The sequence below is a fragment of the Rhamphochromis sp. 'chilingali' genome (assembly GCF_963969265.1).
Source record: "Rhamphochromis sp. 'chilingali' genome assembly, chromosome: 11".
NCBI lineage: Eukaryota > Metazoa > Chordata > Actinopteri > Cichliformes > Cichlidae > Rhamphochromis > Rhamphochromis sp. 'chilingali'.
In genome coordinates, this window is record NC_137938.1 from 6,560,607 (window position 1) to 6,577,574 (window position 16,968).

General features: G+C 45.9%; 3 protein-coding genes across 3 annotated transcripts in view; 2 read left to right on the forward strand and 1 right to left on the reverse strand.

Moving 5' to 3' along the window:
- The window catches only part of LOC308406295 (dolichyl-diphosphooligosaccharide--protein glycosyltransferase subunit STT3B-like), a 77,350-nt gene extending 74,607 nt beyond the window's left edge, over window positions 1-2,743 (forward strand). Inside the window, exon 16 of the mRNA XM_080897221.1 lies at window positions 7-2,743. Within this exon, the coding sequence (XP_080753347.1) occupies window positions 7-87 (81 nt within the window). The 3' untranslated portion in view covers window positions 88-2,743. The remainder of the gene's footprint in view (window positions 1-6) is intronic.
- Window positions 2,744-9,332: 6,589 nt separating this feature from the next.
- On the reverse strand, window positions 9,333-12,456 carry kiaa1143 (KIAA1143 ortholog). The gene is made up of 3 exons (XM_080897235.1): window positions 12,255-12,456; window positions 11,552-11,702; window positions 9,333-11,416 (listed from the first exon to the last, which is right to left on the reverse strand). Exons 1-3 carry the CDS (start codon window positions 12,366-12,368, stop codon window positions 11,193-11,195), a joined length of 489 nt encoding a protein of 162 aa, XP_080753361.1. The 5' UTR covers window positions 12,369-12,456; the 3' UTR covers window positions 9,333-11,192.
- A 54-nt stretch (window positions 12,457-12,510) lies between these two features.
- LOC308406296 (uncharacterized protein) lies at window positions 12,511-16,863 on the forward strand. Its single transcript, XM_080897222.1, has 10 exons — window positions 12,511-12,852; window positions 12,984-13,168; window positions 13,840-13,950; window positions 14,122-14,262; window positions 14,340-14,576; window positions 14,668-15,043; window positions 15,165-15,400; window positions 15,499-15,674; window positions 15,748-16,187; window positions 16,313-16,863. Exons 1-10 carry the CDS (start codon window positions 12,741-12,743, stop codon window positions 16,564-16,566), a joined length of 2,268 nt encoding a protein of 755 aa, XP_080753348.1. The 5' UTR covers window positions 12,511-12,740; the 3' UTR covers window positions 16,567-16,863.
- Window positions 16,864-16,968: the final 105 nt, after the last annotated feature.

Genomic DNA, 16,968 nt, shown 5'->3' on the forward strand with positions numbered 1-16,968 from the left:
TTACAGACGGCCAAGAGGAAGCGGGGATATGTCAAGAACAAGCTGTCCCTGAAGAAGGGCAAGAAACTCACCAAGAGATCTTTATAGAAGGTCCACCACCTACAGAGGCAGACTGTGGAAGGAGGGAGGAAAACGAATCTGACACACAGCTCAACAATATCAAGCAGTAAAAAAAAGAAGAAAAAAAAAAAAGAAAGAAAAGGAGAAAAAAATCCACCAATCGAGATTGAATAAGGAACAGCAGAGGTTCTCTGCCCCGCCCCCGCCATCATCTTGAGCATCCTCACCTGGAAGCCCAGGCTGGGAAAGCATCGCCCAGGATCCCGCTGAACCCGAGCTGACCTTTGACTTGATGCTGGGGTCGAGGAGGAAGAGAGAGAGAGAGTGGGTTTGAGTTTGAGAGCCTCCTCCACGCTGGATTTAACCTGACGAACTGTGACCTTTGACTCACTTTTCTTTTTGTACTTGAACGTGCTGGGGAGTGAGGACGGACCGAGCAAGAGAGATTAGCCGTCCCTCATCAGGGGACTCTGCTTGGGGCTGCTCTATGCATCGCATCATTTACACACATACAGAAACTCTGTCAGCACTGAAACCCAGACTGATCGTACAGTACGCTTTCATCTAACATCATCCTGCTGCGCCGACAGCACGCCTTCATTTTTAGGTTAATTCTCACTTGCTACAGTGCATTAAAATTTTTATCAGCATGCCAGATCAACACAGTTGTAAACAAAGATGGTGCAGAGGGTTAAATTACTTTTAAAAGCAAGCAAAGTCACAATTTGAGCACCACAGGCTTACGGCCACATTTCAGGCTTTCAAGGCAACTCTCTAATATACTGTCACATGTCAAACATCGGCGTCCTCTGCTCTCACCGCTGTTCGCGTCAATCACTTATTTCAAAATTCGAGGAAAGTTTCCCCCTCACCTACCAACTTTTTCTGCCATGTCTGCAGGTCGCTCCGTGTGTTTCATGAGGCACAAAGACATGTTTTCCCCCCTTTCCCCACATTTGTGTAAGATTTTCTACTTCAGAGTACAAAATTAGCGCCGTGAGCAATTCAACGAATCACATAAGCAGAATTTAGTTAAAGGCACAGGTGGATGGCTTAAAGCTGCGAGTGTGGTGCCAAAGGTTAACTTTACTGACTCTTCTGTTGTTTCTTTTTACTTCTCTGTAGTATCACATCAAAACTTATTAATGTGATTCGGTCAGCTCTGAAGCGTGTTCCTGTTCCTCGTGTCACTGAATGTAAATATGGAGTTTTGCAGGCGGCTGACAGTCGTCATCGTTCTGGCTGTCCATACACGGAAACAGGGTGGCACAGTAACTCTTCACTAACATGCAGCCTGGTAAATAATTGCGTTGTGCTGTTGTGTGTATCCTAAAGGCCCGCCATCACACACAGATGTCAGGTTTATGAGGTTCTCTGGATCTTGCTCCACAGTCGTCATCAGTTTCTACCAGAGGAGGTCGTCCTCATTATCAGAGTTTAATGTTTCTCCTTCAGCTGCTTCTCACTGATGTGAAATCAACATGTTACCCTGTGATTATGTTATTCAGGTTAGTGGATATTATCTCGTGTGCTCTGCTCAGTAAGATGCTGGCATCTGTGCTCACGAGTTAGCTCAGTGTTGGATCACATGCACAATTGTTCTCCCGCTGGCACATTTTTTGTGATGACTAATTTGCCCTGTGATAAATCTGACCCCGAATCTCTAGTCCTGTTCAGTCTCCAGAGGTACTGGAACCTACATTTCCCACGATGCACCTGCTCTGCTTTAAAGTAATTTGTTTACAATCTGTGTGATCAGCTGGCTGTTTACATTATCTGAAATGGTAATGCTGAGCTGCAGCCCAGCAGGTGGACACGAACATATCTGTACCCTTCAGTTTTTAATCAGCTGACTGTAATTAGTAAATGAACGAATGTGGGAGGGATCAGCGCTGCAGAACGCAGAGCGGTCCGTCCCACCTTCAGGTCAGTAGAAATGTGCTTGCTTTGCTGCTGGTGCCAGTGTTGTTGTTAAGTAGCCATTTGAAAGTCTCCTCTGCTCTCAGTGAAAACAATGAAGAGAAATCAGCAGCAGCAGTAATGCACCCAGCTGTTCGTCTGCAGTACCTGCTGTCTGCATGTCAAAAGGTGTCCCCGAGGCCTCGTTCCCTTTGATCCCCCGTCACGTATCCCACCGCACTCTGTAGATATCAGGCTGAGTCTCCCTCCGCAGGTACCGGGATCAAACGCGTTCGCTGCTCGTCCTCTCCTGAATTTAGAAAACCATCATCTGAGCTGGCAGGAGCAGCAGGAGGCTCTGCGGGTTACAGCCGCTCTACACTCTGAATGTTCCTTTTAAATTGGCGCACTTCTTTCTGTAAACCAAACTTTCCCTAGATTCAAATCTGCCATGTTCATTTTCTTACAAATATAACAAGTTGACTTTTTTTTTTTATGAGGTTTTGTTAGAACACTGCTCCAAGAGTCCGTGTGGAGAGGGACAGCACAGGCCTTAAAGTTTAATAAAAAAAAAGGTGTTTCCAAAGCTGCATGTCAGCGGGTGTATTTATTACATGGACGATGGAGGCTGCTGCCTCACACGAGCGCAGCGTCCTATCATGTGATGCAATGATTTTATTTGATTTTTTTTCCAAGTCAAAGGTTCTTCCATCAATTGTAATGATCTGGATGCAGGTGTGAGAATGAAACATGCCTTTTTGAATAAAGAGGTTGAAATAACTCATCTTTACTTTTTTTCTTTAAATGAACAAAAATTTTAATCTTTAGAATTTTTTTGCAGGTATAAAATTCACAGGTTGTAAGCATCGATTTTATTAGCTGCATTTATGTCCAGGGGCCCGTTCTTCGTACCTCGCTAAGTAGGTTAGCCGGATTAGATTGTTGACGATTTCGCGTGATCCTGGATCAGTCGGTTCCCCGAAGCTCATCCGGGACTTGCTGTCATAGCAACAGAGCCGTAAGCGTAAACCTGCTCGGGAGCAGGCTTACTTTATGTAAACAGGATTAGATCGCGGCCACGCAGGTATGTCCGCTTCATTTATACGAAAGCAACAGCGATAAATAAATAACATCAATGTAACTGAAGATAATGCAGCACTTGATCCTTTTATTGATGTCACACAGATACATACAGGTCATTTCCTAAAAAAGGGAAATGTACTATTAACATTCTATTACATGTATGTGATTATTACAGATGTAATTCATATTTCAGAGTAGTAATTGTAAATTACTTCGTGTAATCAAGATGAGAGACCACGGCTATAAAAGCCAAGGTGGATTTGGGAAGCCTGTCGCAGCCATGTCCTGTCCGTTTACGCGAGCAACCCATTGCGGAAGGTGCAAGATTGATAAGGAGAGTCCTCAGAATTCAGCGTATATTGCGGGACAGACAGGATCCTTTAGCTCAGCGCGACAGTGTGCTCATTGAGAGATATCGATTTTCCCGTGAGGATATTATTTACTTAACCAACTTGTTGACGAGGGGGTGCAGGACCACCACCTGTCTTTTTTTGCTCTGCCCTTTTCTTGGTTGCTGTTATAAACAAACAAACAGATTATTTCAGGCTCTCTTTCCAAGAGACGAAAAGCAATATAAGTGATAAATATTACCATTCTGTAGAATATTCTTATATTTCACTTTTACTTGTTCCCATGTTCTAGTGGGTCCTGTTGTGGCTCTAATGTGAAAGAGGATATAATATAACAATATAATATAATGTAATATAATATTGGATAATATAGTGTAATATAATAAATCTACCCTACCGCCTACTGGTGTTGGCCAGAGGGGCCGATGGCGCAATATGGCAGCCTCGCTTCTGTCAGTCTGCCCCAGGGCAGCTGTGGCTACAACCGTAGCTGCCTCCACCAGTGTGTGAATGTGAGAGTGAATGAATAGTGGCATTGTAAAGCGCTTTGGGTGCCTTGAAAAGCGCTATATCAATCCAATATATTATTATTATTATTATTATTAAATTACTTACGAGTTTAATTTGTCAGCAACTTTCTGCCAGCCCTCTCTCCTTGCTTTTGCAGCCTTTGCAGTGTTCCCTTGCGTTCTGATTAAACTCTGAAACTCCTGAAATCCCTCACTCAGGAGTTCTTGCTCTGCAGCCGAAAAATACCGAGCGCGCTCCGTCGACATTTTCGCCGACCAATCAGAGGGTTGCCGATCAATGTTTCTACTATCGATGCGTAGCCCCTTTTATGACACCCAGTGATGTCACATTACTGCGTCCAGCTGTACTAATCGTCAACAGCAGGTGTGTTCGGGGAACCGGATTAGCGAGCTCACGGTTAGCGCGATGGTTTGGTCTTGGATGTGTCATTTGATCTTGGATGTAGTAAGCGACGTACGAAGAACGGGCCCCTGTTTAGACTTGACTGTTTGTTTTTTAGATTCTCTTGGCTCTGCTGGAGACCAATGAAGGGACATGTCTTATGGAGCTCTCTCCAGAAACTCGAAACTTTAACCCACCAGTTAAAACCTCTTTGCAAGAAGCAGCCAATCGGGGGGGAAGAACCAAATCTGCTTTAAGACACAATGGAAACTTTAAAAAATATTTTGAACTGTAATCGTGCAAAGCTGCTCTTAGACAGTCCTGGAGTGAAACTATGCATGTGCAGAGCTTGACAGGTGGCGTGAGAGGAAGAAGAATTAGGCAATCGGCATCTGAAGAATAGTGAAGGTGTAGATCTGTTCATTCATGACATGAACACAGGTGGCACTGATGAGGCAACGCATGACAGTAAAAACAACCAACAAAGATTTCTTAATATTTTTATATCAAAAGTTCACAGGAGTTGTAGCACTGTCAAAAAATACACAATGAAAACTGATGCACACACCAAAAAAAAAAGGATACATCACAACTGCATTTTTTTTTTTTTCTTTTTCTAAATGACATCAGAAACAGCAGTATGCGACATTACGTGATGGCAGAGCTTCAGTTCATCCTTTGTCATTTTTTTTTTTTTTTTTTTTTTTAATAAATAGGACAGGGGGAATGAATGAGAGAAAGAGGGGGAGAGAAAGAAAGAAAACCAAAGGGGAGAAGAGACGGTGAGAAGGGGGGGGAAGAGAGAGAAAAAAAAAAAGAACTCCTGGGTCACCTGTATGGAGAAAAAAAAAAAAAACAAACAAAAAAAAACAAACAGAGGAGACAGCAAACAACAAAGAGCAACATAATAATGGAGAAAACAAAGCACCATCACAATAAACTAGCTAGTCATAAATATCAATATTTACTAAATAATAAACGATATTGTGCAGCACGCAAGATAGACAGCGCACAGTGTGCTTTGAGGTAGCAGCCAAGAAAGCTTTAGTCCGCGTCTGTGAATACCCATGTGTGCATACCTGTGTGGATCAGCATGCTTGCATTCCAAAGGTTTCTCCATGTAATGATCTGCTAGGGAGTGTGGGGGGGCCACAGCCCCGTCCTCCAGGGTGTGAAGCGGGTATGGAGGAGATCAAAACTCCAGACATCCAGAGGCCCCCAGAACACAAGAGACCATGGAAGACCAACAGAGGGGCAGCCGCGCCACTGTTCCAGTAAGAGCTGAGGAGAGTCCCAGATGAGGGCTCGCCCAGCAGCCGCGGAGCAGAAGTCAGGGGGAGTTGCAGTGACGCGCCCGTGAGCTCCGCCGGCCCCCAGCTGTGCCTGAGTGACCGAGCCCCAGGCCGAGAGGCCGGGGGCACCCCACCTCCGAAGTGGCCGGAGCGAGCCCCAGGCCCCAGGCCCCGACAAGCGGCCGCCAAGGAGTGAGCCGGTGTGTACCCGGACGCCCACCCCCAGACACAAAGAACCACCAACACACCGACACCTGAGGGAGTCCGCCACCGGCAGGGGAAGTGGTGGTGGGTGGAGATAGGCCTCCAAACCTTGGAGGGCCTGAGGTGTCCCCAGAGAGGTGGCGTCTGATACCCAACCTGACATATAGACACAGACATACAGGCACACACAGACACAAACATCCATTCCCACCCTCATGCTCTCATATGCACTCACTCCACACTCAACCAACGTGGAGACAGACATAAAGAGACGCTGTACACACAATCACACTCCCCAAGCGTACTCTACAAACCGGGTCTAGGTACCCTTGCCCCTGGAGGGGGGAATTGCACCCAGACCCAGGTGGTGTTACCCTTTTCCCTGCGGTGGGGAGAGGCAGACCACCCCGACTCCGCAGCAGCAGGGAGGCCCCACACCCCAGACCGCAGTCGGACGGCCAACTCCTCCTACTAGCCCTCCCGCTCCAGCAGGCCGCAGAGAATGGGGGTGGGAGAAGACTCCAAACCTCCCTCCACCCGCTCATTGTAGTGTTGATGCATATGTGTTCTAAGGTGCAATTAAAACCCAGGAGGGCATGGAGCTACCTGCCAAGGAGCAGCAGGTAAGCGCATAGTCCCTCCTGCTAGCCCTCAATGACTAAGTGTATTTAAAATTGAGAGGTGGGCAACGACGTCAGGGGTGAGGTATACACCCTGATGGTAATTTGGACTCCGTGATTGTGCCCACCCCCAAGATCCTATATGTATGTGTAATGAGAGTGTGAATAATGTGAATGTCTAAGTTGTGGGATAAAATTGAGGCAGAGGCAGCCAGAAGGGGACGGGGGGGGTAGCCTCCTCTGCACCCTGGTGACATACCCCCACTCCAAGGCCCTGCATGTGTGGGTGGTTGTGGAGGAGCGGGAAGAGGGAGGCAGCTGGAGATGGGGAGGGAAGGAAGGGAGGGGCAGGTAACCCCTCCCTGGGGCCAGCTCCCCCGCTGACCCCAGTAGGCACTCCCACCCTTCGCGACCCGCCAGGGAAGGGGGGCCCAGGCCCATCAGACCGGGGCCCAGTGCAGTAGCGCCCTCCGGCTCCACAGAGCCCTGGACAGTCCACCCAACCCCACCACAGAGAAAACTGCACCCACCCCACCATCCACACATCTTCCAGACTACATAAGACGGTAAACGCCCAGGCTGAGATCTTCCTCCACCTCTCCTGTATCTCCCCCTCCTGCAGAGAGTTCCTGAAGAGAAGAAAGCTCCTGCAAGATGTGACCATCCCCCCCACCAGTTGAAGAGCCCCCCAGGCGGCTCGACGCACCGGCGGCACCCTGTTCCAGGGCCGGGCCCCCATGCACCCACCCGCCCACAACCCCGGCAACACACCAACCAGGACCCAAGCCCCCGAGGCCCGGCCCGGGCCCCAGCCCAGAGACGGAGCGCCCCCAGAACCTCACGCCCATCCCGGACCCACCCAGGGGCAGCCAGGTTGCCAGGTCAGTAACCCACGTCCGTCAGCACAGACCCTCCCCTAGCCCCGCTGCACGCAGCCGCGAGGAAACAGTCACCTGAGAGCCAACAGAGCCCCCAACCGGACGTGACCGCTACCCCGGGTTGAGCCCCCCAAGGAAGATGCCTCCGGGGAACCCCCCGACGCCCTAAGCCTGTCCCTACCCCCTCACCAATCACAACAGTGAAGGCGGGACCAAACTATGACCCCCCACCCCCACTAGGTGATGGAGCTGATAAAAGGAGCCCAGAGCAATTGATCTAATGTGGTGGCAGAGGCTGTGTCAAGACTAATGTAATCTAATAGATAATTTCTATATTGGTTAGAATTAAGATTATTTTTATTTTTCCAGTTCATGAGGACTGTTTTCTTGGCTATGCATAGGGCAGTGAAGATCATATGGGCTATATTCTTTTCTGAAGTGACATTATCTAAGCTGCCCAACAAACACACTAAGGGGGAAGTTGGAATGTTACATTTCAGACATTTTGATAAGTCTTCACATATCTCGCGCCAAAACTTTTGCACTGGTGGACAGAACCAAAGAGCGTGGATGTAATTGTCTGGTGTATTGCCTTGACAGTGTGAGCAGTTGTTGGAAGATGTAAAGCCCATCTTGAACATCCGATGACCTGTATAGTGCACTCTATGAAGTATTTTGTATTGTATTAATTGCAGACTGGGATTTTTAATTAATTTAAAAGTTTTTAAGCAAATCTGAGACCAGAAGTTTTGGTCTAGGTTGACTGATAAATCTGCTTCCCACTTTGCAGTAGGAAGGGATATTGATTCATCTAAATTAGAAAGTGTTCTGTATATTTTAGATAATAATTTGGGGGATTTAAGAGTAAGAAAATGTGCCGCACTTAGTGGTGTTTGTAATTCAACTTGACTGAGGTTAAATTTCTTTTTTACTATGGATTTAATTTGTTGATATTCTAAAAACCTTGTCTTGTTGATCCCATATTGTTCAACTAGTCTGTCAAATGGAATAAATTCTGTTCCCTCTAATATATGTTCTAAGTATTTAATTCCTTTACAACTCCATTCTGGGAAATTAATCATATTATTGTTTTGTAATATGTCAGGGTTATTCCAGATAGGTGTACGTTTGTATGGGATTAATGAAGACTCCGTTATTTTTAGAAACTCCCACCATGCTGTTAGAGAAAAGCTGATGTTGATACTTTTAAAGTTGATATAACAAGTTGACTTTTTTTTTATGAGGTTTTGTTAGAACACTGCTCCAAGAGTCCGTGTGGAGAGGGACAGCACAGGCCTTAAAGTTTAATAAAAAAAAAGGTGTTTCCAAAGCTGCATGTCAGCGGGTGTATTTATTACATGGACGATGGAGGCTGCTGCCTCACACGAGCGCAGCGTCCTATCATGTGATGCAATGATTTTATTTGATTTTTTTTCCAAGTCAAAGGTTCTTCCATCAATTGTAATGATCTGGATGCAGGTGTGAGAATGAAACATGCCTTTTTGAATAAAGAGGTTGAAATAACTCATCTTTACTTTTTTTCTTTAAATGAACAAAAATGTTAATCTTTAGAATTTTTTTGCAGGTATAAAATTCACAGGTTGTAAGCATCGATTTTATTAGCTGCATTTATGTCCAGTTTAGACTTGACTGTTTGTTTTTTAGATTCTCTTGGCTCTGCTGGAGACCAATGAAGGGACATGTCTTATGGAGCTCTCTCCAGAAACTCGAAACTTTAACCCACCAGTTAAAACCTCTTTGCAAGAAGCAGCCAATCGGGGGGGAAGAACCAAATCTGCTTTAAGACACAATGGAAACTTTAAAAAATATTTTGAACTGTAATCGTGCAAAGCTGCTCTTAGACAGTCCTGGAGTGAAACTATGCATGTGCAGAGCTTGACAGGTGGCGTGAGAGGAAGAAGAATTAGGCAATCGGCATCTGAAGAATAGTGAAGGTGTAGATCTGTTCATTCATGACATGAACACAGGTGGCACTGATGAGGCAACGCATGACAGTAAAAACAACCAACAAAGATTTCTTAATATTTTTATATCAAAAGTTCACAGGAGTTGTAGCACTGTCAAAAAATACACAATGAAAACTGATGCACACACCAAAAAAAAAAGGATACATCACAACTGCATTGACACAAATGCATCGTTTCTACATGAACTGTTCAGCTCCGCAGTCGAAGCTAGAAAATATTCATACATTCAGTGCTTGACTGACTGTATTTAAGATTCTACAATGAGCCCCTGCGTACGGCTGCCAGACACGCACACACACAACACAAGATTCAAACACAGCAACAAAGATCCAGGCTGATTCAGAGTGTGACACAGTGATCCGCAGCACTTTGGAACCTGAAGAAAGAACTCACAATGCTGTCATATGGGGACAATTTAATTTGTAATCACACAAAGTTAATTTAATTTCCATTAAACTAGCTGCTCCTGGAATTTAATGACATCCATTTATCAGCTGCTGATGTTCGTTTGTGTCTGATGAAGGGACGCATTACATGTAATACTTTAAAAACAAAAAGACCCCCACTGCTTCCAGTACACTAAACTGAAGCTGGACAAATTTAGCTCCCTGCAGCTCTCAGTGTTTTAAATGCGAGAGCAGACCCGCTTCCGATGATCTTAAATTTTTCTTTGGGATTTGCTTTGTGGAGAGCACTGCCGAGCGGCTCCTGCAGCTGAATTAATTGGTTTTTCTAAATTAAAATTCACAAGCAGCTCCCGCTGTGACTTTGATTAGAAGTATAACAAAAAATAATTAAGGAAAGCTGCATCAAATAAATTTCAGGAAAACCGAATCTGCTGGAATTCATTAGCACTGATTCTTTGATACAGAAAAGCTCTCTGCGTGCTGCTGCTTCAATTATTTACACTGGGCTTGAAGGGTGGGGTGCGGGGCACACTGTACAACTGATTTTCCACTAATTAGTCCTGGTCCTATGACCACAGCTATACAATAGTGATTGGATCTATAGCACAGCACACAGTTCAGGTTATTTATGGACGCAAACGCGGGAGAAATTTACACCTGAAAACATGTAGATGAGCTGGTTTCAGAATCCGTGCAGTTCAGAGACACTGCTTCAACTACCTGCCTGTGGTGTGTGAAAGAGCTACACTGAGGTAAAGCCATACGGTGATGTGTGTCTTCACTCATCAACTCCAGAATCAAGCAGAAGCTGGTTTACATCTCTCTGCTTGTGTTTGAGACATTTATAAACTTTGAGGTGTGAAAATATGAATTCTTGTCCCACAGCCATGACTTTAGTCCCCTGAGAACTAAACCACCTTAACAGTTCATATTTGTCCTCACAGAACACACACGAGAACATGCAAACTAAAATGTTAAAACAAAGTCACGGGGCTGGAAAAGAGCAAACCCCAAGTTCTACAAAGTGACACGAGTCAACACAGTCTGGTAGCTGTAACCAGGGAAACGTCCTGCTAACATGTCAGAGTGGGCTTTCACACAGCAGCTGAACCAACTCCCCTCTTATCAGTAACACAGTACTGTATAAATGTCCTTGTGTAGTTTGTGACCCTGACATGGATGCAGGATAAAGTTACACTAACAGAAGTATAACCTCATCGTCTTTGATGCATGTTCATTTTCCCCCTCAGCTTCACTGTTTCTGCTCAGACTGTTAAATGAATCGGAATCATCCCTGTAGTCAGACGGAGACGACTCGGAATAAATTCAGTTTGTGCCAGCTGATTTTTATGCTTTACTAAAAATGTATGAATCTATATGTCATGAATGACATGCAAAAACAGTAGCACTGTCCTTTAAAAAGAATGGACAGGTTGAACCATGTCTTATACTCAGTACAATGTTCCTGTTTCCTGACAGCCTACTCTCACCACTTCCATTCAGTCCTCCTCCTCCTCATCCCCTCCAAATGACAGGAGGCTGTTATTTTTAACTTTCTTTCCAGATGCCTCCTTTTTCTCCTCCTCCTCTTCCTCCTTTTCCTTGTCCCCTCCACTGCTCTTCTTCTTTTTGCTGGAGCTAGCACCGATGCCCTGGAATTTATCTGAGGAAGAGCGCTTGGCTGGTTTCTTGAAAAGGATTTTACCGTCAGGAGGCTGACCATCTGCGGAGCAGACGGAGGTATGTATGTGCAGGGTTGCAAACACAGGGTTTTATGTTAACATGCTGTATACAGTGCATGCATATGTAAATATTTTCTTACTCCTGGTGTAATTAAATCATTGAACTGGACTCTCACCTTTCTCTGAGCTGCCTCCAGCCTGTATTTCATCCTTCATCTTCTTCACCTCCTCTGCAGTCAGGTCTCCACTTTTAAGGACCACGACCTGGGGCAACTCGTCCTCTCGATCGCTGCCGCTGTCGTCATCCAGTGTTGGCATCACCTGACGCTAGGATAGCAAACAGACCGTTAGCCTGTGTGAGAAGTGTTTTGAAATCCTGCATTCACTGTGAATGACGATACCGAGGTTTCTTATTTCAGTGATGATCATTTCATCAGCAGCCCGACACTCAAACTAAAATCAGGAACCTGTACTTCAGAGTCATGATTCAAGTCGTGGTGGGTTTTTTTTTTTTTAAATACAACTTCATAAAACAAAAAACAAACCCATTCATGAAAAGCCATGGCTTTCTGTTGTAGAGTACATAAATTCAGTTGTAGAACGCCTGCGCAGTCACAGCTGAACGCTGCAGCGCAGTTCGAGACTGCTCTGATGGTCCGGAGGAACAGCTGTAGCTCGTGCGGCCTCACTGCTCAATTCAGTGAATGGGACCCTCCGTTGAATTATGATTCAGAGCATTTATTCTTCCTTATATGAACACCATGCGCCTGCGCTCAGAAACAAACGTCGCAAAGTGTAGCTGTCACACAACTGAAAGAGATAATGGTTTGGTAGGCCCGGTGCAGCTAACTGGCACGGCTAACCCAACCGCGTAGTTACCTTAGTGTCGACATTCGGTCCCTCTTTGTACCCCACATCGTTCTTAAACTTCTTGAGAAACGACGGCTCCGCCGGCTTCACCCATGCTACTCCGCGGCCCTTATTTTTATTCATGGCAAAGAAGCAAAACAAGACAAGCAGCCAACGAATGCAGACTGCAGATCCGAGCAACTTCCGGCTAGCACGGACTCGTCAAAACAGAGAAACCGTCACTAAAACGCGCCGCGTCACGTGACTTCAGGAGCTACTGTCATTGATGGATTTGGGAACGTTGATGCCATAGCGCTGCTTGGTGCTACATTGGATCTGCACAAGGGACGATAAGCTAAATGATGATTCAAAGCGAAACATCGCAGAAAAACTAAGCCGATGAATGTCCTCCACATAAAGCAGCAACTCGCCCTATTTAACTTGAAGAAGGAAACTCTCCGCTGTGACTGCTCGTAGCGCCGTTAGCCGTATGAGCATGAAAAGTTAAGCATTAGCATGAGACAGTTTGAGAACTCTGCCGATCTGGACTCTTTTATTAAAGAACTGGAGGAAGAGTCTCAGACTAAGTTTATCACCTTTTCCGTGGGCCGCCATTATAATGACAAAGGTAACGAAATGGAGAGTGACTGCTAGCTGGACAGCAGAGCCGTAAACACTGCTCCCTGCTATGGTCCAGTAGTGAGTGTGTCGGTTAACGCCGGGGTCTTATCAGGTCGTGTGCTTGTATTTGTCACACAGATTGGCATCCTTTGCCCGGAAACCGCGTCTACTGGCAGTGGGCTGGGGGCTCTGGGATGCCAGCCATTGAATTCACCGGAGTCCCATTTATGTTTGTGGGCTCTAAAAGGCTCGTCTGCCATCAGGGCAAGGACCTCGCCGTAGCTCAGAAGCAGAGATATGCCGAGGAAAGGGCAAAAAAGACGGTGATTTCACTGCGCGTTCAACACACACACAGAGGCTGGCTGGTGATGCGAGGAGCCGAGGGATTGGTTGTTTCGCTGCTAGGCAACCGATGACGCTGCAGCCTTGGAGAAAAAAGCGCGCAGAGTAGACGAGTTGGGAGTAGTGCTGTGGGATACTGAAATTTGTGTATCAATGCAATATTAAGTAAATACAGGACCAATAGTGACAACACTTTAAACCTAGAAAAGGCAGCTTATGTAGTGGAGAGCATTGCGTCATGATTTATCAGACGAATCATCATTAATGTCCAATTTCTGAACACGATTTAATGGCCTATAAGTCAGTGTGATTTTTACTTTTCCACAACAAAACACACCTTTTAGTTTTTCATTTATTTTGAAATTGGGGCTTTCTGGAGACCTTGGATGTGCCTGTCTCTAAAGCACTTTGGATCAACTACTGTCATTTTAAGGTGCTATAGGCTTGGATGGCATGGATATTATCAATATTAGGATCAATCTGCTCACTTCTAATGGACAGCAGTGAACCACAGCTACTAAGAAAGGCGCACGGCTCCACCTGTTTCTCAGTGTTTGATTTGAGTATGCTTAGATGTTCTGCTCAAGTTAGCTAATCTTGACATGAATTATTGAATGCATTATTTAACTGATTTCTTTCCCATAATCCACAGATGATTGACCACACTTTAGTTAGGAACAAATCAAACTCGCAGTCTAGTAAAAAGGTGGGATGCCCAGCAGCCATATCAATCAGCAAGATCGCAACATTCCCTAAATTCAAGGTAAGTGGAAATGTTGGCTCTCCTACAGGAATGTGACCTTTAAGCAAAGACAGCTGAATTTAAAGGAGAAAGGCATGGAGTACGAGTTTAGGACTCAGACTAAATCATTTTGTTTCGGCACATGTTTCTCTCCATGATCACCACTCTGATTTCTATCTGCATGCATGTTAGTTGGAAGAAGACAGGGAGAGGAGTAAGAAGGCAGTCTCCAAGATGCTGAAAGAGGCTTTGGAGAGAGATCCAGTTGTGTGGGGAACATGCTATGTTGTTACACAGCCAAGTGCGCATGCTGGGCACGCAATGGGAGAAATGGTAACGAACAACAGTCTCCTCACAAAGGACAAAAATCTGTGTTTCCATGTGAAACTACAAGTGTGCTATATTTAAAGGAGCCCGTGGACGCAAGAGTGGAGCAGCAGGTGGTGGAGCTCAGAAAGCAGGGCGTGAGGAAGGTCAGCGAGCTGAAGCGTCATCTTGCTCAGTTTGTAACAGCCGAGCTTTTTAAGGGAGCTAGCCCACCCCCTGCGTCCAGGCGCCGGTACTACCCCTCAGAGAAGGACCTCCGAAATATAATGGCTAAGGTGAAGGACCAGGCTCGGCACAGAATCGATCAGGTGAACCTGGAGGTGAGCAGCGCCTTTATCATTCCTGTTTGGGTAAAACACCAGCATGTGACTAGTCCGTATAAAAAAGAAAAAAAGATTGTATTTGTTGCAGGGCTTGTTTGAAGAATGGTGTGCTGCTACACCTGAGGACAAGTTCCATCTGCGCCTCCGTACAGAGGACGCCTCCTTCCTCTTCTGCCATCAAACGTTGTGGCAGATGAGGCTGCTGCGCCTGTATGGGGCAGATGTCTGCGTGTTCGATGCCGCCTACAGAACAATCCGCTACCCTCTGCCCCTGTGCTTCTTGTGCGTCCGCACTAACATGTGCTACTCCGTTGTGGGAGTGATGGTACTCCAAGAAGAAACAACAGAAGCCATCAAAGAGGGTCTGGAAGTGTTCAAGTGTTGGAACGCAGACTGGAGGCCAGCAAGCTTTATGGTCGATTGCAACGCTGCCGAAATCCAAGCTGTTGAGTCTGTGTTTGAAGGTACGGTGAGCTAAAATGAAAACAAAGTGATCACTGTGGATCTTTACTCTTTTTATACATGTTGGTGTTATGATTATATATCAGTGTGCTCTCTATTCAGTCTCTTTCTACCTCTGTGCAGGCACCAAAGCGCTGCTCAGTGACTTTCACAGGGAGAAGGCATGGGACGAATGGATACAGAAGGAGCATCGAGTGGCTGACAAAGGAGATGCTCTTACAAAGCTGAAAGCGATAGCCAGCTCACTCACTACAGAGCAGTACGAGGAGGCAGTGAAGGCCCTGATGGCCAGCCACACCTGGGAACAAAATCCTGCGTTTCAGAGCTGGTTTTCAGACACGTGGTTGTCCAAAGCAAAGGTAAGCATCTGAGAAAAAAGCAGCTCCTGCACAGAGACATTTGAAAGCTGAAATTCTATCGCCACAACAAACCCTCGCTATATCTTGCTTTGTTTAAGAGATGGGTGTCTGCCTTCAAAGAAGAGACACTGAATATAGCTATCATCACAAACCATGAGACTGAACACCAGAATAAATTGTTCAAGCACAAATACCTGGAGGACTACAGGGACCGGACTTTATCTGAAATGCTGGACATCGTGACACATGTGTACATCCCTGAACTGCGGAGGACGTAAGTTTTCCATTTGCACAAGCTTGTCTTCAGTGTGCACGTCATGTCAGCAAAAATAATGTTTCTCTTTCAGGTACATTGAAGCTAATGTGAGGTCATACGGACAGTGTGACTCCAGTGTCCCTCCTTTCCTGTGGGACAGACCCGCAGACGTCATTCAACACATCACGAGCTGCATGGACAGCTCTCTCTCTGAGGGACACGTGGTCAAGCTGGGCGACGGTGTGTTCAGAGTGAAGAGCGAGACACAGGAGGACCAGTCTTATGAACTGGCATTTGGGTCAGACGACAGCTTGCCCTCCTGTCAGTGCGATGACTGGAGGCGGTACAAGTTGCCATGCAAACATTTCTGTGCAGTCTTCCAGAAGGTCCCTGGCTGGACGTGGCAGCAGTTATCCCTGAAATACAGGGAACACCCGCTTCTTAACCTGGATGCCACGTGTTGCTCCATGACCCCAGACTCAGTGGACGAGTGGGGCACGGAGGTAGTCAGTGAGCCAGTAACCTGCAAGGGTAAGGTTTATCTGCAACATGAGAGAAGAACTTCATAAAAGTTACTGTCTTACCCGCACAATCATTAACCTGTTACCTCAAATTTTAGGGAGTGCAAATTTGTCTTAGTGTAACTTTCTTTGCAGACACACAAGTGACCTCTGACTGTGACAGTCCACCACGCAAGCGAGTGAGCAAGTCATATCTGAGGAAGAAATGTGTCAACCTCACCAAACAACTCATGGACAGAATATGTACCACTGAAAGCCAAGACACACTTCAGGAACTTTCTGAGACGTTAGGCAGGCTGGTGAAGGGGCTCACACCTGCGTTTGGCAGTGAGGATGGTATGCTTCATCTGGAAGCAAAGCGGGTCCGAGTTTCCAGCTGCACAGACTGAGGGTGGAACCCACAAAGTGGCTGGCCTCGAAATCATCAGAACCCTCCCGGAGCCGCGCGATTTTTTTCGAACGCTAACTACGTCATCAGATTCCCGGAAAGGAAACAACCAATTACAACAAAGCAGCTACAGTCAAGAGGGCGAAGGCATGATATGGAAAAAGCACTTAAGCTTCACAATAAAACCAAAGTAGTTTTAATCAAAAATTGTGTCTCCATGAATAATGACATTATCCATGAAGAGTAGTTTCTTTACCTATTTAAAATAAATCCTAGCGGAGTCCGATGACATCACCACTGAAGCTGTTTGGTCACCACTGAGCAAAGTAACAACTGACAAGCATTTATATGAGGAGCCATTATGATGTTAATGCGTAATCTATACCTGCAAGAAATGTAAGAT